General features: G+C 33.5%; 3 protein-coding genes across 3 annotated transcripts; 1 reads left to right on the top strand and 2 right to left on the bottom strand.

Moving 5' to 3' along the window:
• Window positions 1-424: 424 nt before the first annotated feature.
• On the top strand, window positions 425-1654 carry LOC123317795. Its single transcript, XM_044904405.1, has one exon. It carries the CDS (start codon window positions 425-427, stop codon window positions 1652-1654), a length of 1230 nt encoding a protein of 409 aa, XP_044760340.1.
• A 2031-nt stretch (window positions 1655-3685) lies between these two features.
• On the bottom strand, window positions 3686-9063 carry LOC123317794. Its single transcript, XM_044904404.1, has 3 exons — window positions 8961-9063; window positions 4084-4207; window positions 3686-3984 (listed from the first exon to the last, which is right to left on the bottom strand). Exons 1-3 carry the CDS (start codon window positions 8979-8981, stop codon window positions 3686-3688), a joined length of 444 nt encoding a protein of 147 aa, XP_044760339.1. The 5' UTR covers window positions 8982-9063.
• A 5570-nt stretch (window positions 9064-14633) lies between these two features.
• Window positions 14634-18916, bottom strand: LOC123317793 (ubiquitin carboxyl-terminal hydrolase 10-like). Its single transcript, XM_044904403.1, has 6 exons — window positions 18888-18916; window positions 18700-18740; window positions 18061-18600; window positions 17707-17905; window positions 17407-17647; window positions 14634-15380 (listed from the first exon to the last, which is right to left on the bottom strand). The coding sequence occupies exons 1-6, from the start codon at window positions 18914-18916 to the stop codon at window positions 14679-14681; spliced, it is 1752 nt and encodes a 583-aa protein (XP_044760338.1). The 3' UTR covers window positions 14634-14678.
• Between the last annotated feature and the right edge of the window lie 4354 nt (window positions 18917-23270).

The following is a 23270-nucleotide window of genomic DNA, read 5'->3' as shown; positions in this document are numbered from 1 at the left end:
TCAAACTATACACATAGATAGCAATATTACTGGAGGAGCTTTCTATAACAATAGACCATCACATACAATATATGAATTTTCAGTAGACTCCGATCCTGGATATAGTATCGACGAAGTGCCTAGAAATTTGATTTATTTGCCACTGACGACATCAAGAATATACAATATAACTTTGAAAGTGCTCGATCAAGATTCTGAACTAGTTAACTTCAGGGGTGAGGAGATAATAATACGATTAGAATTGAAAAAATGGTCTTGATAATTAACTCATCATATAAATATGCAGCCCCTACTCCATCTATACCAGTTGTGAAAAATAAATATGCAGCCCCTACTCCATCTAAACCAGTTGTGAAGAGAACGTGTAAGAAGCTGGGTGGAAAACTCACCGTGAAGAATAAATTATTCCTAAAATCTATTGGACATGCTATCCAACAACACCTTTAACCTATATCAGCCAGTCAACAATGACGAATCAATCACAAAAGTGGAGACAAGAACATATTTGCCGTTTGTAAAATCTTTCGGCAATAATGATACTATTGAAATAACCATAAATCGTGCTGATACATGGGTCCTTATGCATGATGCAGCTCTCATCATTAAGGGAAAACTTCAAAAAACTGCTGGTAATGGAACTGTTCAATTAGTTTTGAATGGGGGAGCTTTCCTTTTTGACACAATCTCATATGAGTTACATGGAACTGAAGTTGATTCGGTACGAGATCCAGGATTAATAAGTACAATAAAAGGATATCTGTGTTACGATAAAGATTCTGTGAGGGAATTGGAAACAGCTAGTTGGTCATATCCTGATGATCCTAAAATAAACGCTGATGGAAATTTTGTATTTAGAATACCATTAAGACATGTATTGAATTTCTTCGACGATTACCGTTTAGCTATCTGTGGGAAGCAAACTATTCGATTGATGAGATCTCAAAATGACAATAATGCTATGAAAATCACACCTGGTCCCGAGGAAACAGTCAATGCTACAAAAGGCAAATTTACAATTGATAGTATCGAGCTGAAAGTTAAACATATCTATCCAAATGATGTATTGAAGATTGAATTACTAGAATCAATGAAATCAAATAGAGCAATATTATTTCCATTCAGAAAATGGGAAATTCACGAATTGCCAACTCTGACAGCCAACTCTCTAACAGAAATATGGAATATCAAAACCACTTCAATTATTGATTATCCTAGATTCATAATATGCTGTTTTCAGACAAATAAGAAAAATAAGAGTACTGAAAATTCCACGTTATTCGACAATCTGGACATCTCAAATGTCCGTTTGCTACTGAATGGTGAATTCATTCCTCAAGAAAATTTAAGATTGAATTTCAATAAAAATGATTATGCAGAAGCATACTATAATTATACAGAATTTTCAACAAGTTATAATAATCTGAAAATCAATCCAATATTGCAATATTCAGACTTCAAAAACAGATGCTTATTTGTTATTGATTGCTCGAGACGAAGTGAATCTTTTAAATCTTCAACTGTTGATGTGAAACTTGAGATTGAATCTAGAGTTGGTTTTCCCACCTCCACTAAAGCATATTGTATAATCGTGTACGACTGTGTGATGGAGTATTTGCCTCTAACTGAAACAGTTCGAAAGTTGACATCGATATGATCAGTATGTAATATAGTGACGGGTTCATTGACTATAAGGAACTTGTAACATATTCAACAAGATATTGGTTGGCCTTGATATTGTTCATCTGAAAGGGCTTCAAAATATAAGTTCTTAATGAATATATTGAAATCTACCGTTACAATGATCAATTTGGGGAATGAGATATGTCCGAAATTTGAAATGGAAAAACCTGAATGCATTGCCCATGCGGATAATATGAGAATCTGTACTATAAATAATTGTGAGAAATTGTATACATGGTTGTGTGACACTGCTAATAGATCAAATGATAAATGGATTGATGTTTTTCATAATAAACATAGATTTCTAAAACTAAAATGTTCATCTAGACATATAAGATTGAATAAAGAGTAATGTATCAAGTTTATATTTTTTTTTATTTCAGCTACCTTCATCTTATCTATCCTTAAAATGTGAAAAAACATTAGAGCATAATCCTTTTGATATCTGAGATAAGTGAATGTTGCTCTGGAGAAGCGTGTGAAGTCACCAATGCGAAAGTCTTAATAATAATAATAATAATTATAATAGGATGAATAGGAGGATAAAATCATACTATGCATTACCTATCAATTTTTATTTTGTCTCATATACTGATAAGTTACACAATCGCATCTGCAATTTCCAAAGGATTCACATTTTGAACATGCAATTCCATCAACAGAGTCCACATTTAGTCCCCATCCGATGCATTTCAGTGGACAGCAGTATATTCTTCCATCGATAATGAAACTGTTTCTTTCGGCATCCATTTTTAAACAATCTTTTTGAATTCTTTTGCCGAAACAGAAGATTGTAAGTCCACAACTAAGACATTGAATATGATCAAAATGAAACTTGAACTTTTGACATATAGTAGATGGCTTAACCAATTTATTATAATTATAATATTTTATAAGCACCAGAATTGCTATTACTATTATTATTGCTACGACGATGTATTGGATGAAGTGTTTATATTTCCAAACGATATCATTTACTGAATATTCAGCCATTATATTTCAGAAGTAGTATTGTATGAATTCCTCGGATAAGGCTGAACAATTTCTTATTGAAAACTGATATGAACATACAATTCATCAACGTTTTATGTATTTCACCATTACAATTTTTTCAACATCATAGCCCCTCCTACCATTCAAAAAAATAACCAGACTGTTTTCGTTATAAAAGATCTGCATCAAACGAATCTGAACTGAAGACCAATTAAATCTTTTATTTATTACGGTGAGAAACGCCACTCGACAGGTGTATCGAGAAGAATTAAGGGATAGCTCCGCCCTTTGTCATTAAACACAATAAACCTTCAGCCCCCATTAGCGGTCATAATGTACCAATTTTGGGACAAAGGGAATGAGTAAACCTGTCATTCTTATCACATGAGGCGGAATGCAGACTGACATCTTCGAATACCTATAGCACCAAAACTATTTCGAATGGGTAAAATTTACATTTTTATTACGGTTAGAATCCACAGGTATATTGGGGAGTAAAAGAGTGACCATTAATTCAGATAATTGTCATTTTATGATAAAAGACCCAAACTGATAGTTTTCTCGAAACATCCTCATAGATAAGAAAAAAAAACCCTGTCAAAGGAATCTCATCTATTATACTGAATTATTGCCGATCTTTATTGCTCTTTTTTTCCGGCATGCAAAGACACCCTTATTTAAACAATAAAAGACCCAAACGTTTTTCTCGGAACATCTCCACAGATGAGAAAAAAAAAAACCTCTGTCAAAGGAACAAAGAAACATTTCCAATTTTATCTATTATACGAAATCATGGACCACCTTTATAGCTTCTTCCTTTCACGCACACAGATACACCACCCTTAATTAAACAACGATTTTTTCATCTAACTCTGAAAAATATTCATCAATCAATCTAATAACACACCAGTATAACATTTCATAATCCAACCACATAATGTTCAAGTACTCCGAATCATACTTTGTCGGATTACTCTTCATTCGCCATTGAAGTGGTTCAGAATCTGCTTACCTACCCTACTGAGGATGTTGCCACAATATTTTCAACTTTAACAGGCATCACTTCGGTATTACTTTCGATCAGGTTCGATATTGGGGCACTCGGTGAATTGCGAAGTTCTTCCGCAATTTCATTGGAGGGAACTGTTTCTTTGTCAGCCGTTGTAGAAACTTGTGTGGGAATGAAATGATCCGTCTTAGAAGTGGGTGTATCAACAGATATAGCATTGTCGTATGAGATCAGTGTTTCTTCATCAACGTCTGATGGCTTCTTACATTCGACTGCTGCATTTGGTTTTCTGTGTAATTTTTCTGAAAATAAGTCGATTATTAAATTTCTAGTTACATCAAATCTTTCTTGGACTACATTTGCAAGGATATTATTATTGAAAAATACATCACAATACTCACTTTGGGGAGATTTCTTCTTGAGAGTCCAAGGCAAGGAGATTCTTTGAGGGGTATCGGACAGACAAGAATTTATGTGACGAATCTCGTCCACTTCCAACCCTGTTATATCTAAAAACTGCATATTCTGAAAATAAAATTAATATTAATGTCATTTCAGATATTGAAGTTGATATAATGTTATTGTTGGTCAATGATGTACATTTAAATAAAATTAGGATGTAATTTTAGTTCTATGATCCAACTAGAGACAGCCATCTGGTTGGATGATTAAAAAATAAGGTTAGAAAAAATGGTCGAAGGTTGTAAGTTGTAATGTCCGAATTTCAGAATAAAAGTGTTAAGTTAGAATAAAAGTGTTTCCATCATCCATCCGCCTAAAACTAATAGGTTATGGGCCCAGGCACATAATTCTGGAAATTTTGAGCTATTCAAAAATATACTATCGATATATTTCGTCATCTCAACGAAAAGTGAGGTTATCCACGTTTTCGAATTCGAAAGAATATCGAGCAGGAAGGGAAAAATACTTGTTGGAAGAAGAAACAAGGCAGGTATTCGATCAGAATGGATGGAAATAATCAAGTAGCGGTCATCAAGTTGGAGGGAGCCAAAAACTGGAATGTCTGGAAGTTTCAAACGATGGTTCTACTGAGAGGACAAGGATGGCTTGATGTAATTCAGGGTGAACGTGTCAAGCCGGAACCTGACCAGGAAAGAAGAGATTGGGAGGTTACAGATGCCAAAGTTCAAACTTTGTTGGTCACCAGGATGACAGAAGGAGTTATGATACATATTATATCTTGCGAAACTTCAGCAGAAATGTGGAAGAAGCTGCACAGTGTCTATGAGCAGAAAAATGAGACAAGTATTCACATCGCACAACAGCATTTCTTTCAATACAAATATGAGCCTGGAATGGAAATGTCTGTGTTCCTAGCGAAAATTCAGGAGATGCAAAATCAGCTTGGACAACTTGGAGAAGAAATATCTGATAAATTTATAATCACTAAAGTATTAATGTCCCTACCAGATGAATATAAGCACTTTGTTTCAGCTTGGGAGTCTGCACCAGACGATAAGCAAACCATAGATAATTTAGTAGCTCGATTATTAATCGAAGAAGGACGTCTGAAAGAAAAGGCAGAAATGTCAGAGCAACAGTCTTCATCAGCTTTTTTTGTGAAGAATAAAAGATCTGTAAAATGCTATAGATGCGGCAAACTGGGACACATTCAGGGTGCCTGTAAAGTGAAGAAGGAGGAAGGAAATGGTGATGGAAAATGTTTCTACTGTGGTAAAGTAGGTCACTTCAAGGCACAGTGTCGCTTCAGGAAGAACAGCTCAAAAGGAAATCAACAAAGCAACGCATTCGTAGTACATGAAAATAATAACTCTCAAAATTCGAAGTGGTTAGTGGACTCCGGAGCCACCGAGCATATGGTTATGATAAAACTCTTTTCTCATCGTTCTCACCAGACAATTCCAAGAAAACTGTAATTATAGGTAATGGTGACAGAATTAGTGTGCTAGGTTATGGTCAGATGGCCGTACAAGTGTTTAACGGGACAAAGTGGATTGACAGTACCATAGACAATGTTTTGTTTGTACCAGAACTCAAAACGAATTTGTTTTCAGTGAACCGCGCAATGGACAAAGGTTATGTAATGATGACTGATAACAACGCTTGCAAATTTTACAAAAATGAAAAAGTTTGTGCTGTAGCTAATCGTGTAGAAAACTCATACTATATAGACTTTCGTTATAAACCTGAAAATGCAAACTTCGCGAGTGGTAGAACTCAAAATCTTTTTGAATGGCATGAACGATTGGCCCACCAGAACTTTGAATATGTAAAGGAAATCCTTAGGAAGAATAACATTGATGTCGAACAAACGACTAACCCAAAATGTGAAAGCTGTATTGAGGGAAAAATGCACCGTTTACCTTTTAAACCAAGTGAGTCATTAACCTCTCAAACAGGTGATATCATACATGCAGACATCTGTGGTCCGATGGAAGAACCATCGATTGGAGGTTCCCGATATTTTGTTTTATTGAAAGATGACTTTTCAAATTATCGTTCAGTTTATTTTATAAAAAATAAACATCAGGTCAGTAACTGCATAGAAAAGTTTATCACGAAGGCTGAAAATGTGACTGGGAATCGAATAAAAGTTTTTAGGAGCGATAATGGACTGGAATTCGTAAACAAGGATGTAAATCGTCTGTTTACAAAGCATGGCATAACACATCAGACGACAGTACCTTATACCCCTGAGCAGAATGGCAGGGCGGAAAGGGAGAATAGAACGTTAGTTGAAGCTGCAAGGACTTTGTTATATGCAAGAGGACTATCAAAGCCATTATGGGCAGAAGCAATAAATTTTGCCGTATTTGTATTGAATAGGACGGGAAAAAGCAGAGAAATAGGCAAGTCACCTTATGAGATTTGGACGGGTAAAAAGTATGACATAAACCAGCTCAAGATCTTTGGTACTCCAATGTACGTACTTGTTCCAAAGGAAAAACGAAGGAAATGGGATAAGAAAGGAATGAAAGGCCTATTGATTGGATATGGTGAAGATACGAAAGGCTATAGAGTGTATTTTCAAGATAGAAACACAGTGGAACTGAAGAGAGATGTAGTATTTCTGGAAGAAGAGAAGAAAAATGAGGAAACAATCTTAATAAACTTAAATGAAATCCAAAAGAAGAATGAAGATTGTCATACATCTCAAGAAAATCAAATCCTAGTTACTGAAGAGAGACACCAAGAAGACTCATCGAGTTCATCGGAAAGTGAGCCACTACCTAGCGGGGATGAAGAAATACTGGAGCCAACAACACAACCAACCGTTGAACGAACTAAACGGGTAAGAAAACAGACTTCATTTTACAGATGTAATTATGGTTTCAGTGAGGAGAGTGATCCAAGTTCATACAGGGAGGCCATGAGTAGACAGGACGCCGACAAATGGAAAGAAGCTATGGACCAAGAACTACATACTCTGAAAGAAAACAACACCTGGGAATTGTGTGGGGTACCACCTAATGAAAAAGTCATAAACAGTAAGTGGGTGTTCAAAATCAAAAACTCTGCCAACACAAAACAGTATAAGGCCAGATTAGTAGCTAGAGGGTTCGAACAGGACGATGTAATCGAATTGCATGAAATCTACGCACCTGTTGCAAAATTGTCAACCTTTAGAGTATTTGTATCAATTGCTACCAAATTGAATTTACCTATACATCAAATGGATGTCACTGGCGCATTTTTATATGGTCATATTGATGAAAATGTATTCATAAAATTGCCTGAGGGCGCATATATTGATGATAATGAAAGAATTGTTAAGCTCAATAAGTCATTGTACGGACTCAAAAAATCACCAAAATACTGGAATGAAAAATTTAACTCAACTCTAATTAATGAGGGTTTCACAAGATCAAGAAATGATTCATGTTTGTACACAAAGGGTCATAATCAAAATAGAATTTATGTGCTAATTTATGTTGATGATTTATTGATGTTTAGTGAAAGTGATGAACAAATTAGTAAACTTAAGGTTAAATTAAGGAAGGAGTTTGATATGAAAGATTTGGGATTTGTATCAAGCTTCCTTGGTATTGATGTAAAACAAGATCTAGAAAATTATACTACCGAATTAAGTCAGAAATTTTATTTGGAAAATGTTTTAAAGAAATTTAATATGCAAAACTGTAAACCGATGTCAACACCTATAGATCGAAATTTCAATGTAAAAATCTTAGAATCAGATGATTTATGTTCTGATAAGAACATTGAAAATGAATGCAGAAAAATTATCGGCAGTCTCATGTATGCTGTATCAGGTACCAGACCAGACTTATGTTTTGCTGTATCGTTATTGAGTAGATATCAAAACAAGGCAAATAATGTTTTATTGTCAGCGCTAAAAAGAGTTATGAGGTATATTAAACACACTATTGATTATAAATTGATATATAAGTGTAATAATGATAAACTTATTGCCTATTGTGATGCAGATTGGGGTGGAGACTTGATAGATAGAAAGTCTACCACTGGTTTTTGTGTAATGTTTTCAAATTGTTTAGTGTCTTGGTGTTCAAGAAAACAATGCTCTGTTAGTTTGTCTTCAACCGAATCAGAGTACATTGCAATCAGTATTGCTTCAAGTGAAATTTGCTGGCTTGTTAATTTATTAAAAGACTTTAGCATTGAACAGGTCAACCCCGTGTCACTACTTTGTGATAACCAGTCAGCAATAATGGTTGCAAGTACGGAAAATATTAAAAGGCTCAAACATGTTGATATAAGGTTTCATTTTGTAAAAGATTTAGTTAAGGAAGGTAAAATAGGCTTGACCTACATTAAGACAGAAGATCAGATAGCTGATTTGTTTACAAAAGCATTGTCTGCAAATGTCATCAATAACTTTCGAAGGTCATTAGGGTTAATGTAATTTTTTTTAGAAATGTACTTGATTGAGGAGGGGTGTTGGTCAATGATGTACATTTAAATAAAATTAGGATGTAATTTTAGTTCTATGATCCAACTAGAGACAGCCATCTGGTTGGATGATTAAAAAATAAGGTTAGAAAAAATGGTCGAAGGTTGTAAGTTGTAATGTCCGAATTTCAGAATAAAAGTGTTAAGTTAGAATAAAAGTGTTTCCATCATCCATCCGCCTAAAACTAATAGTTATATTCAAAGTGCTGAAAATATCTTTGAACTTCTAGAGATACTACCATATAGGTACATGATCATTTTCGAATAAAAAAATAACACATACCTGTTTGAAACAGAAAATCTGAACAACAAACAAATTATTGAATAGCAACCAACTGATTAGAGATTAAAAAAAAGAATTACTTACATCCATAACTTGAAAATTCATCAATCATCAATCACAACACTGTAATATCACCTTAAAGTTCGTTTATAATATTCGAAAACTTGCGAGTATTCAAACAGTCTAAACAATCTTAACACCATTGAGGTTAACTCAACTGACCGTTTGACACAAACGGTATGCCCTAAACTTTTTTTGCCTGTTGGATTAGTGGATAGGTACTCTTAATTTTTTTGAAACAATTCAAGGCCTAAAATGAATAGTTGAATTGTGTGAAATTTGCAGTTTTCCATATTTTTTTAAATCTATACAGGGTAAGTCTTTAACTCGTACAATAATTTCATAAGTAGATTCTTGAGCTTAAAAAACGCTTTTTTCCCATATCATTTTTTTCGATTCGACCCTGATGAATAGATTTAGTAATTTTGAATTTTCATAAGGAGATAGGTGATCTAATAACTCAATTTGGGTTATTAGTTTACTGGTGACACGACACATCTGTATATCTTCTAAAAAGAGTTGTAATCAGCCAAAGTACCCAATTTTTAAAAATTCACAGATACTTTTCAATTTTTCAACATCAAATTAATCGAAAACGTCGCATTATGAGAGAAAATATGAAGAACACTTTCATCTTACAAAACTTTCGTCAAACTTAGTTTCAAGCGTTTGATTCTTTTTTTTGGTATTTTTCATGGTACGTAATATAAGAAATGGATCACGCCTTCACAGTAAGGCAGGTAAATAATAAACGAATTAATTCAGATGCATAACATCCGCAGATAATTAAATCAACGAATGTTACGATCTAAATCGAACTAACATAACAAACTACCATCGCTCGAAGTATTACCAGAATTTTCATTTCGTCGACAAAGAGTAGATGCTGACTGATCGTAACATTCGTTGATTTAATCATCTGCGGATGTTATGCATCTGAATTAATTCGTTTATCATGGTACGTAATGTTTAAATTAAAAAAACTGGAAGACGGGGGGTGATATCTTGTGTTCGAAAAGATTAGGTAACTAATCTTAAATCCTCATACTTCTAAGTAGTAAAAACAATTGAATATCAAAACTTAAGACTTTAAAATAATAGGTAGGTATACAGGGTGTCCAAAAACTAGTAAATCAAACGTCATACCACGATAGAGTAGATCAAATATTGATTGGCACCAACATTAGTTGAGCGAAAATGTACCGTTTCTGAGAAAAACCTAACCTAAAGTTGCTGATTTTCAATCACAAGGCCAATTTGTGGAAGGACAGCGTTTTTTTCCCATATTATCACCCCTATAGAGGGGGTTTATCTTGAGTAATGAAAATCATGTAAAAAAAACAATTGTTTTAATTTAGATTTACTTAGGTTATCGATCAACTACTTGAAATAATTTCAATTAGGGGAGATAAAACAATAAACTTAGTTTAGTTTAGTTTATTGACCAAAATTCCTAAAAAATTTACAATAAATGAAGGACCCAAAGGAGGCATAAATGCCATCTTAGTTCAATATAATTTAAAATCGATATCCTTCTTCATAAACTGGCCCTGTGATCAAGAAAAATATTTCGAAAATCGACAACTTTAGGTATTTTAATAAAATTCTGATTATTTTGGAAACGGTGCATTTTCGTTGAACTAATGTTGGTGTCATTCGATAATATTTGGTCTACTCTATCGTGGTGTGACGTTTGATTCACTAGATAGATAGATATATAGATAACTTTATTTTCACATCACTGCAGCTCAACAAAGATACAAGTGAAAAGAAAATACGTCACATTCAAAATTTGAACTAATCTAAAACACAATATATAGGTAACAAACATATTCATCTCAATCTGTAACATGCTGAACAAAATTCTTCAATGCTATATGGTTCTATTCTCAAAATTAAGGACAATATGGTTTTTTAAAAGACTACAAAATTTCTCTCTTTCCTGATATTCGTTGGAAGGCAGTTAAAAAACCTTATTGAGCAATAAAATGCAGTTTTTTAGGTCATAGGTAACCTATGACTTGGATAGAGTACAGAGTTTATTCTCCTAGTTTTGTTGTCGTTTCTATATTTAACGAATAGTTTTTGGACACCCTGTATATTATATCATGAAAAATGATTTTGAACAGTAAACTAATCTGAAGGATACGTAATTGAACAGTTTATTCAGGTACCTATATTACTCGTAAGCTTAACATCTTCATTATCGATTTCTCTGAAGGAACCCTTTTGCCCTTCATAAATTCAAACAATATTGTTCCATAACTCATTTCTTTTGAAAAGCATGTCTTTTCAGACTTAACGTTTTATTATTTTTCTGAATTCTATTTCTTATCGATATTCATAATTACACCACATCCCTTTTGAAAATGGTCATTCTCCGAAGGGTTTGAATCCCTTTACCGCCGTTAATCGAAACTATTACCTACCTACCCATTTTCTAAGAAATTTCAATGAACGGATTATGCAGATAAAAGAGTCTTAATTCATTTCCCAATATTTCGGTCAAGAAAGTTAATATGGGTGAACTTAAACATTATTGAGGATAAATTCAGATGCATACCACCCGACGATATGAATATCGACAAGTGTTACGATCTGAATTGAGCTAGCCAATTTGCCATCGTCAAGGCCCCAAATGGAGTACGCTCCACCGAAGAAAAGCAGATGCTGACCATGGTTTCGGCCTCATTTGGCCTCATCAGAGCAACACAGCATTTTTCCACGGTGGAGAACGAAAGTTTTAAATCAGCATTTCAGTATTTTGAAAATGGTTCATTTCTCTTCTTCCACATAAGATTCGGTGAAATCCTGAATTTTACTTCCATTTAATATGTCTTGTTTCGTTCAAAACCTTCCCGAGAGAATATAAAAAAAAAAGTTATACAGTCAATGTAGAGTAAACTTTCATTAAAATTGAGATTTTCAGAAAAAACAGTTTTTAACTCAAATATTTCGGGTCTTTTTCAATAATAAATCACAGGGAATGTTTTTCCAAAAAGTTTGTTGTCCATTTCTATTCAAGATATTCACTAAGATTCAATTCGAAGTCCTCCAACATATGAAACACAATGGATAATAGAAAAATATTCATTATTCATGAGATAATAAAATTTTTTGTCACTATTCATTTTCTTGATGAGAGAGAAAACTCATGATAATTTTCTTGAGAAATATGCTATTTACAATAGTTTTATTCCTTTTCCAGTTTTAAACTTTCGCAATTCTTGGTCATTAGAAGGCTAAGGAGTTTATTACATACTAGCTGACCCGGCAAACCTTGTTTTGCCATTTAAATTATTTCTAGGGTAGATAATAATAACTAACTCATCGTGATTGTGTGACAATGTGGCATATGAAAACCTATAAGTACTCTATGATTGCTCGATTGGTCGTAAGAAAAAGGAATGCCTTTTTTTCTGTTCTGTACAATTTTTTTTCAGAATATTTAGTTATATAAACCTTGCCCTAACAATAATAAACACAACAAATAAAGAATTGTCCAATTTGGTGCGATCGTTTGAACAATAAAGCATTTTGAAGTAAATCATAGACCCTCTTTTATTATTATATATAGACTAGCTAACCCGGCAAACCTAGTTTTGCCATTTAAATTATTTCTAGGGTAAATAATAATAACTAACTCATCGTGATTGTGTGACAATGTGGCATATGAAAACCTATAAGTACTCTATGATTGCTCGATTGGTCGTAAGAAAAAGGAATGCCTTTTTTTCTGTACTCTACAATTTTTTTTGGGAATAATTTGTTATACAGGGTGTCCCGTAAAGACCACGTCAAACGAAAACGAAAAGTAGATCAGAATGTGCTCTAACTGATGTGAAAAAATCGTTCATATGAAAGTTTCACAGTTTTCGAGATATTTGATGTTTTATGAAAATGTCGAATTTTTTCACTTAAAATGCTTTCTCTCTTGCGGAAGCTACAATTAAATACTTTTCGAATCAGTTTTTTTTCCGTAAATTTTGTTGAATGATTACCTCAATTCATGCAATGAAAAATACCACAAAATATTATACAGGGATTCTGAAAAAAAAAATTAAAATTCATTTTCTGAAGGAAGTGTTTTTTTGTGCTGAATTCTATCTGACGTGGTATAAAAAAAAGACACTAGACCTTTTCTGCATATTACGTTGAAAAGTTGCCCATTTTGTGAGGATTCCGAAAAGGTAAAATACGGGTGATAACCTTCGTCACGAAAAAAGATATTTGAATGTTTATCGAGAATGGAGCATTTCTGTGAAAAACTGATTTTGTCACCTTTTCCACAAATTCTTTCATTTTGCAGATTCTGCTGTAACATATTGAATGATTCGCTTGAAAAATGTCAGTTAGTCCCTAAATTTCTTATAAAATTAAATTATTCTGTTTTTTTCTTTAATTGCAATGATATAATAATAATAACGCACAGGACCTTCAACATCAACAAATCTATTGTGAAGAAACTTCATAAAAATATCAATAATAAAAATTCAGGATTCTTATGAGAGCAAATGCTCAAAATGACCACCCCCTTCGCTAATACATGCCCATCATCTATTGAGAAATACCTTTTTTAAAACCATACAAACTTCTCCCCGCTATTTTGGCTGCTGAAATACGAATGCGGTGTGCTTCATCTCTTATAGGATTCGAATAAATTTCCTTTATTCAAAAAACCCCAGTAAAAAATTCCAGAGGATTTAAGTCTGGTGAATCATTGAATCGCATCACATCATATCTATGTTCGAGAGTTCTTTAGGCAAAGAAAAAGAAATAATAAAACTCATTCAGTGAATTAGCATCTTAATAACATTTTGTTGATTTGTTGATTGATTATTTTCAGCAGGAAGTGCAAAATTAAAGTATTTATGGAAAAGGTGAGAAAAGCAGTTTTTCATAGAAATGTTCCATTCTCGATAAACATTCAAATATCTTTTTTCGTGACGAAGGTTATCACCTGTATTTTACCTTTTCGGAATCCTCACAGAATAGGCAACTTTTCAACGTAATATGCAGAAAAGGTCTAGTGTCTTTTTTTTATACCACGTCAGATAGAATTCAGCACAAAAAAACACTTCCTTCAGAACATGAATTTCAATTTTTTTTTCCAGAATCCCTGTATAATATTTCGTGGTATTTTTCATTGCATGAATTGGAGTAATCATTCAACAAAATTTACGGAAAAAAACTGATACGAAAAGTATTTAATTGTAGCTTCCGCAAGAGAGAAAGCAGTTTAAGTGAAAAAATTCAACATTTTCATAAAACATCAAATATCTCGAAAACTGTGAGACTTTCATATGAACGATTTTTTCACATCAGGTAGAGTACATTCTGATCTACTTTCCGTTTTAGTTTGACGTGGTCTTTACGGGACACCCTGTATAAACCTTGCCCTTACAATAATAAACACAACAAATAAAGCATTTTGAAGTAAACCATAGATCCTCTTTTATTAATATATAGATTATCTTTTAGTCTATGTTTTTTTTTTCATTCACTGCTAATTTAGGCTTTTTTCAATCGTTCATTCCGGGGAAATTCTGCTCAATAAAACTGAGGAAATATATTATAAAGTCTGTTTATTAAAATATAGTATATATTTACATAACATCATAAATATAATTATAATTTTTCAGATTTACAATACATTACTCATAAAATAACAAAAAACAATTTTTGTCGATCCTTTTCGCTAATATGTACAAATTTATTATTCTATAGTTCAATTTATACACCTTAAACTATATCACCTCTTTTATAAAATAAAAGATAAGGAACTCTGTCTCCATGCGGTTTCAAAACACTTTCCACTGACACTGACCTCACTTTTGCATCGTCAAACCTCAACCAAGTATGATGTCCAGAATGGAACGCGTCCGCCACATAGTGTCCCTTGCTGGCCTCTTTACCTTCATGGTAAACGACAGCGAAAAGCTTGTACTGTTTCTCTGAAGAACTGCTAGGTTTTCCCGACAGGATCTTGGAATCAACCTGGAGGTCGATGGGGAACTCCACCTTCTTCATAATCTTCGTGCAACCGTTCCCATTGTAACGGAAACATTGCAGATGGAGGACAAGAACAGCCGGCAGTTTCTCGATCAGCACCTGCTGCCACGCTTCCACCTTTTGATTCGTCTTGGCCGAAGTTATTCCTTCAAGTTGATTCTTTATCGTCAGCTGTTCCAGGGCTTCCGTGATGGTTTTGGCCGTCCTGATGTTCAGCTGAAGAGTCAGGAACGGCTGTATGTTTTCTGTGGATTCATCTCCCGTTTTGTGGATCTTTGAGCACAAGAGTCCGCCGAATATGTCGCTGATTGGAGTTTTGTCGAATTGAACCTTTCTCGTGATGTTACGCTTGTTCTTTGGTCCCATTTGTTTCCAGTCTTCGGAGTCGTGATTCATTTCTATTTTGTTCTCAGTTTTGCAGGATTCGATTATCTGAAAGGACAAAAAAAGTTGTGAGATACGACAAGCAATAATATTTTGAATGTAATAATGTGAACTTATGCCAAACACCACGTACATTCGAATAATAAAAGAAGAGAAGGAAATACTTGACTAAGTTTCACAATTTTAATTGAACTATTTGTTACCATTAAAAAATATTGATCTTAAATTCATCATTTTCATTTTCAAAATTCAATTCAGCATTCATTTAAACTGCAATTTAATTGTGAGGAGTTTTAAAAGACTATAGTTGAGTTCACTTTGGAGGTAGAGGAAGTTTGTATTTCTTAAATATTCAGATTAAAAGAGTGAATGAATCGATGTCGATACAAGAGGATGTATTGATATCTAGTTAGCATAGACCAGTTCCATGCATAAAAAATTATTGCGTTACCATAGCAACGAACAAAATAACTCATCAGAAGTGTCAGTGTGAAGTTTGAAGTCAAAAAAGTAAACCAGAGTTACGCAATAAATCAAAAGAAAGAAGATGTCCACCGAATTTGTGAAAATCGAAAAATTTGAGTATCGAGCCATCGTCAAGTACGTGTATTTAAAATGGTTACGGGGTAAGCAGATTTACGAAGATATGCTTAATATCCTTGATGATCAATGTCCTCCGTATGCGACCGTGAAAAATTGGACTGCAAGCTTCAAAAGAGGTAAATTTTCCATTGAAGATGATGACCGATCGGGAAAGACAGTTTATGTGTGAGTCTCCGAGAATATCGATGCAGTTCATGACATGATTTTATCAGACCGTCGAATTAGGCTAAAACGGATATCTGAAGCACTGAATATTTCATGCGAACGCGTTCATCATATAGTTTACGTCAATTTGGACGTGAAAAAAATTGCTGCAAAATGGATCCCCAAATGTTTGAATGTTGACCTAAAGCGTGCGAGGGTAAAAGCATCGCGTTCGATCTGTGCTCGATTTGAAAACGATGTAGAATTCTTAAACCTAATTGTTACTATGGATGAGATTTGGGTACATTTCTACGATCCAGAAACGAAGCAAAAATCGATGAAATGGCAAAACTCTGGTTCTTCAAGGCCCAAAATCGTCCAAAAATCGGCAAGAAAAGTTCTTGTTTCAGTTTTTTGGGATTGGCATGGAGTAACCATGATTGATTTTTTGGATAAGGGTAGAACTATAACCGGAGATTACTATTAGACATTTCTGACCATTCTACGGGAAAAAATTGAGGAGAAAAAACCCGGAAAGCTATCCAAAGGTGTTTTGTTTTTGCAGGACAACGTCCCTGCACACAAATCTAATGTTGCCATGAAAAAAATCCGTGATCAAGAGTTTGAATTACTAGAACACCCCCTTTATTCACCAGATTTGGCTCCATCCGACTATCATCTCTTTCCTCAACAGAAAGAACGTTTTAAAGGTCGTAAATTTTCTTTCAACGAGGAGGTTATAAAAGCTGTGGAGTTCTGGTTTTGAGAGCAAGAAGAAACATCTTTTTGAAAGGTCTAGAGACGTTGCAGGTTCTTTGTAATAAATGCATATCCAATTAAGAGGAGAGTATGTTGATTAATAAAATATTTTGACATTGAAATTTTGTTTGGTTCTATAGTAGACTAAGAATTTTTCAATATATCCTCGTATGTACCAATAAGAAGAATTTAAGATGAATATTTTTCAATGGTAAAGATCTATTCTGCAGATTGAATCAACAACTGGTTTCTCTAATCTCTGTATAACTCCCAACCACTTCGTAGATTTCTATCATGTAAAATTTGTACATAAAGGTGATAAAGGTAAACGTTTAGATCTTTGAAAATTCCTAGAAATATCCTCAGCCCAAAAACAAAGTATACCAATTGTAAACGATCAATTAAATTTCCGCCTATCTCCGATTTCAACATGAGTTTAATGATATGAAACCGGAAACACGCGTATCAACAAATATCTTAATTAAAAATTGCGAAACCGAGTCAAGTGTTCTAGTTCATCATGTTTAACCAAGAGTCATGCGATTAATCAATAATTTCGACTACTTACATTCATCATTTCGTCCTTCAGTCCGTTCAGCAGTAGACCCAAAAATTCCTCAGCGTCCTCTTGACGTCCCTCGACAAGAAACGAGTCGCTTCTGGTATCATTCAGGATGGTGTAGATCGAAGAAGCTTCGATCGAGTCGCCGCAGGAGAAGTCGAAACTCCCCTGTTTCTTCTTGTTCCTTTTCGATATACGGTTTAGGTAGGAATCGGGCAGCTTCTCGAAATTATTGATGAATTTGCACCTGGAAGATTTCAAATTGATTTAGATGCTGTCAAAGCGAAGGATTGTTATAAAACTTACATGTTCTTTATGATGGGTGGTAGGCCGTGTCCATTCTCCGTCAAATTCTTCGAAAGTCCTATCAGCAGATTGCATAAAGGTGGGCAGGCCAGCAAAGCTTGTAAAATCGAATTGATGTAGCAATAATTGCTCCTATTGATTAAGCCTCTTGGTTGTAGATTAGCACTTTTTCCATCAATTTCGAAGTTCGATAGAAATTCTGGAAATAAAATGAAATGTTGAGTAACAAATATAGAAAAAGTTTATTGATATCACAACAAAAATAATTGATTCTTCAACTCAAACAACTGACTATGTAAAACCTAAACGTTTTTCTACTCAAAAAATTTAATCAAAGTCTCTTCAACAACTAACCTGCTAGTCTGTGAGTGGCTGGATCAATAGTTCTGCTTTTTTCAACAGTGTCCAACGATTTAACTTTCTCATCACTGCGTTCAGTCACTAACTCTCCATTTGTCGTGGGTTCCTCTTTCTTGAAGAGACTCGTCCATGATTTCTTCGCCCATACGTTTACAGGTTCATTAACATCTGATTTGACTCCATTTTTTTTCACATCACACGTCTGGACCTTCACAGGCTTATTCTTCATTTCTTCAGTCTTGTTCGAGGATGTTGCCACAATATTTTCAACTTTAACAGGCATCACTTCGGTATTACTTTCGATCAGGTTCGATATTGGGGCACTCGGTGAATTGCGAAGTTCTTCCGCAATTTCATTGGAGGGAACTGTTTCTTTGTCAGCCGTTGTAGAAACTTGTGTGGGAATGAAATGATCCGTCTTAGAAGTGGGTGTATCAACAGATATAGCATTGTCGTATGAGATCAGTGTTTCTTCATCAACGTCTGATGGCTTCTTACATTCGACTGCTGCATTTGGTTTTCTGTGTAATTTTTCTGAAAATAAGTCGATTATTAAATTTCTAGTTACAACAAATCTTTCTTGGACTACATTTGCAAGGATATTATTATTGAAAAATACATCACAATACTCACTTTGGGGAGATTTCTTCTTGAGAGTCCAAGGCAAGGAGATTCTTTGAGGGGTATTCGTTTATAATATTCGAAAACTTGCGAGTATTCAAACAGTCTAAACAATCTTAACACCATTAAGGTTAACTCAACTGACTGACCGAAAAATGACTGCTAGGTTATATAGCACGCTACCGTTTCTACCTTTCTACCTAATTTCGTCGTTTCTGACCAATGGCATCATGCTTCTACCTGGGGTTGGGACCGCCCCCTTGCGCACAATTTGGAAATCTGACTACTTTTCGATTTCAAATGTTGTTATTCTATATTTGATAATAGATATTACAATATCTATTTCTTCAGTTAAAAGCGCATACTGATATTTTTCTAGAAAAATTGAGTTTTATTTCATCTAATTTTTGTATTTTCGTTTTCGTCACAAATCATTTTTATTATTTTATCGCGTAAAATTCAAAAATGGAACATACCGGAACTCTTCTAAGATGTAAGTTTCGTCGAAGAAAAGGAATCATTTCAATGAAATCTAATTCTTCAATATTTATCATATTCTTTTCTATTTGACTCAAACGGTATGCCCTAAACTTTTTTTGCCTGTTGGATTAGTGGATAGGTACTCTTAATTTTTTTGAAACAATTTAAGGCCTAAAATGAATAGTTGAATTGTGTGAAATTTGCAGTTTTCCATATTTTTTTAAATCTATACAGGGTAAGTCTTTAACTCGTACAATAATTTCATAAGTAGATTCTTGAGTTAAAAAAACGCTCTTTTCCCATATCATTTTTTTCGATTCGACCCTGATGAATAGATTTAGTAATTTTGAATTTTCATAAGGAGATAGGTGATCTAATAACTCAATTTGGGTTATTAGTTTACTGGTGACACATCTGTATATCTTCTAAAAAGAGTTGTAATCAGCCAAAGTACCCAATTTTTAAAAATTCACAGATACTTTTCAATTTTTCAACATCAAATTAATCGAAAACGTCGCATTATGAGAGAAAATATGAAGAACACTTTCATATTACAAAACTTTCGTCAAACTTAGTTTCAAGCGTTTGATTCTTTTTTTTGGTATTTTTCATGGTACGTAATGTTTAAATTAAAAAAACTGGAAGACGGGGGGTGATATCTTGTGTTCGAAAAGATTAGGTAACTAATCTTAAATCCTCATACTTCTAAGTAGTAAAAACAATTGAATATCAAAACTTAAGACTTTAAAATAATAAGTAGGTATACAGGGTGTCCAAAAACTAGTGAATCAAACGTCATACCACGATAGAGTAGATCAAATATTGAATGGCACCAACATTAGTTGAGCGAAAATGTACCGTTTCTGAAATAAACCTAACCTAAAGTTGCTGATTTTCAATCACAAGGCCAATTTGTGGAAGGATAGCGTTTTTTTCCCATATTATCACCCCTATAGAGGGGGTTTATCTTGAGTAATGAAAATCATGTAAAAAAAACAATTGTTTTAATTTAGATCTACTTAGGTTATTGATCAACTACTTGAAATAATTTCAATAAGGGGAGATAAAACAATAAACTTAGTTCAGTTTAGTTTATTGACCAAAATTCCTCAAAAATTTACAATAAATGAAGGACCCAAAGGAGGCATAAATGCCATCTTAGTTCAATATAATTTAAAATCGATATCCTTCTTCATAAACTGGCCCTGTGATCAAGAAAAATATTTCGAAAATCGACAACTTTAGGTATTTTAATAAAATTCTGATTATTTTAGAAACGGTGCATTTTCGTTGAACTAATGTTGGTGTCATTCGATAATATTTGGTCTACTCTATCGTGGTGTGACGTTTGATTCACTAGATAGATAGATATATAGATAACTTTATTTTCACATCACTGCAGCTCAACAAAGATACAAATGAAAAGAAAATACGTCACATTCAAAATTTGAACTAATCTAAAAACACAATATATAGGTAACAAACATATTCATCTCAATCTGTAACATGCTGAAAAAAATTCTTCAATGCTATATGGTTCTATTCTCAAAATTAAGGACAATATGGTTTTTTAAAAGACTACAAAATTTCTCTCTTTCCGGATATTCGTTGGAATTCAGTTAAAAAACCTTATTGAGCAATAAAATGCAGTTTTTTAGGTCATAGGTAATCTATGACTTGGATAGATTACAGAGTTTATTCTCCTAGTTTTGTTGTCGTTTCTATATTTAACGAATAGTTTTTGGACACCCTGTATATTATATCATGAAAAATGATTTTGAACAGTCAACTAATCTGAAGGATACGTAATTGAACAGTTTATTCAGGTACCTATATTACTCGTAAGCTTAACATCTTCATTATCGATTTCTCTGAAGGAACCCTTTTGCCCTTCATAAAATCAAACAATATTGTTCCATAACTCATTTCTTTTGAAAAGCATGTCTTTTCAGACTTAACGTTTTATTATTTTTCTGAATTCTATTTCTTATCGATATTCATAATTACACCACATCCCTTTTGAAAATGGTCATTCTCCGAAGGGTTTGTATCCCTTTACCGCCGTTAATCGGAACTATTACCTACCTACCCATTTTCTAAGAAATTTCAATGAACGGATTATACAGATAAAAGAGTCTTAATTCATTTCCCAATATTTCGGTCAAGAAAGTTAATATGGGTGAACTTAAACATTATTGAGGATAAATTCAGATGCATACCACCCGACGATATGAATATCGACAAGTGTTACGATCTGAATTGAGCTAGCCAATTTGCCATCGTCAAGGCCCCAAATGGAGTACGCTCCACCGAAGAAAAGCAGATGCTGACCATGGTTTCGACCTCATTTGGCCTCATCAGAGCAACACAGCATTTTTCCACGGTGGAGAACGAAAGTTTTAAATCAGCATTTCAGTATTTTGAAAATGGTTCATTTCTCTTCTTCCACATAAGATTCGGTGAAATCCTGAATTTTACTTCCATTTAATGTGTCTTGTTTCGTTCAAAACCTTCCCGAGAGAATATAAAAAAAAAGTTATACAGTCAATGTAGAGTAAACTTTCATTAAAATTGAGATTTTCAGAAAAAACAGTTTTTAACTCAAATATTTCGGGTCTTTTTCAATAATAAATCACAGGGAATGTTTTTCCCAAAAGTTTGTTGTCCATTTCTATTCAAGATATTCACTAAGATTCAATTCGAAGTCCTCCAACATATGAAACACAATGGATAATAGAAAAATATTCATTATTCATGAGATAATAAAATTTTTTGTCACTATTCATTTTCTTGATGAGAGAGAAAACTCATGATAATTTTCTTGAGAAATATGCTATTTACGATAGTTTTATTCCTTTTCCAGTTTTAAACTTTCGCAATTCTTGGTCATTAGAAGGCTAAGGAGTTTATTACATACTAGCTGACCCGGCAAACCTTGTTTTGCCATTTAAATTATTTCTAGGGTAGATAATAATAACTAACTCATCGTGATTGTGTGACAATGTGGCATACGAAAACCTATAAGTACTCTATGATTGCTCGATTGGTCGTAAGAAAAAGGAATGCCTTTTTTTCTGTTCTGTACAATTTTTTTTCAGAATATTTAGTTATATAAACCTTGCCCTAACAATAATAAACACAACAAATAAAGAATTGTCCAATTTGGTGCGATCGTTTGAACAATAAAGCATTTTGAAGTAAATCATAGACCCTCTTTTATTATTATATATAGACTAGCTAACCCGGCAAACCTAGTTTTGCCATTTAAATTATTTCTAGGGTAGATAATAATAACTAACTCATCGTGATTGTATGACAATGTGGCATATGAAAACCTATAAGTACTCTATGATTGCTCGATTGGTCGTAAGAAAAAGGAATGCCTTTTTTTCTGTACTCTACAATTTTTTTTGGGAATAATTTGTTATACAGGGTGTCCCGTAAAGACCACGTCAAACGAAAACGAAAAGTAGATCAGAATGTGCTCTAACTGATGTGAAAAAATCGTTCATATGAAAGTTTCACAGTTTTCGAGATATTTGATGTTTTATGAAAATGTCGAATTTTTTCACTTAAAATGCTTTCTCTCTTGCGGAAGCTACAATTAAATACTTTTCGAATCAGTTTTTTTTCCGTAAATTTTGTTGAATGATTACCTCAATTCATGCAATGAAAAATACCACAAAATATTATACAGGGATTCTGAAAAAAAAAATCAAAATTCATGTTCTGAAGGAAGTGTTTTTTTGTGCTGAATTCTATCTGACGTGGTATAAAAAAAAGACACTAGACCTTTTCTGCATATTACGTTGAAAAGTTGCCCATTTTGTGAGGATTCCGAAAAGGTAAAATACGGGTGATAACCTTCGTCACGAAAAAAGATATTTGAATGTTTATCGAGAATGGAGCATTTCTGTGAAAAACTGATTTTGTCACCTTTTCCACAAATTCTTTCATTTTGCAGATTCTGCTGTAACATATTGAATGATTCGCTTGAAAAATGTCAGTTAGTCCCTAAATTACTTATAAAATGAAATTATTCTGTTTTTTTCTTTAATTGCAATGATATAATAATAATAACGCACAGGACCTTCAACATCAAC

The sequence above is a fragment of the Coccinella septempunctata genome, chromosome 7 (genome assembly GCF_907165205.1).
Source record: "Coccinella septempunctata chromosome 7, icCocSept1.1, whole genome shotgun sequence".
NCBI lineage: Eukaryota > Metazoa > Arthropoda > Insecta > Coleoptera > Coccinellidae > Coccinella > Coccinella septempunctata.
Note: the sequence above shows the minus strand (reverse complement) of the source record. Positions and strands in the feature narration are given on the sequence as shown.

Excerpts from the sequence above, each read along its gene's own strand:
- LOC123317793 (XM_044904403.1), bottom strand. The coding sequence starts at position 18,916 with ATGCCATTGGTCAGAAACGACGAAATTAG. Across the intron at positions 18,741-18,887 it reads GTCAGAAACGACGAAATTAG|AATCTCCTTGCCTTGGACTC; the intron begins GTAGAAAGGTAG and ends TACCCCTCAAAG. Across the intron at positions 17,648-17,706 it reads CCACCCATCATAAAGAACAT|GTGCAAATTCATCAATAATT; the intron begins GTAAGTTTTATA and ends GAAATCTTCCAG.
- LOC123317794 (XM_044904404.1), bottom strand. The coding sequence starts at position 8,981 with ATGAATTTTCAAGTTATGGAT. Across the intron at positions 4,208-8,960 it reads TGAATTTTCAAGTTATGGAT|AATATGCAGTTTTTAGATAT; the intron begins GTAAGTAATTCT and ends TTTTATTTTCAG. Across the intron at positions 3,985-4,083 it reads CAAGAAGAAATCTCCCCAAA|AAAAATTACACAGAAAACCA; the intron begins GTGAGTATTGTG and ends ACTTATTTTCAG.
- LOC123317795 (XM_044904405.1), top strand. The coding sequence starts at position 425 with ATGCTATCCAACAACACCTTTAACCTATATCAGCCAGTCAACAATGAC.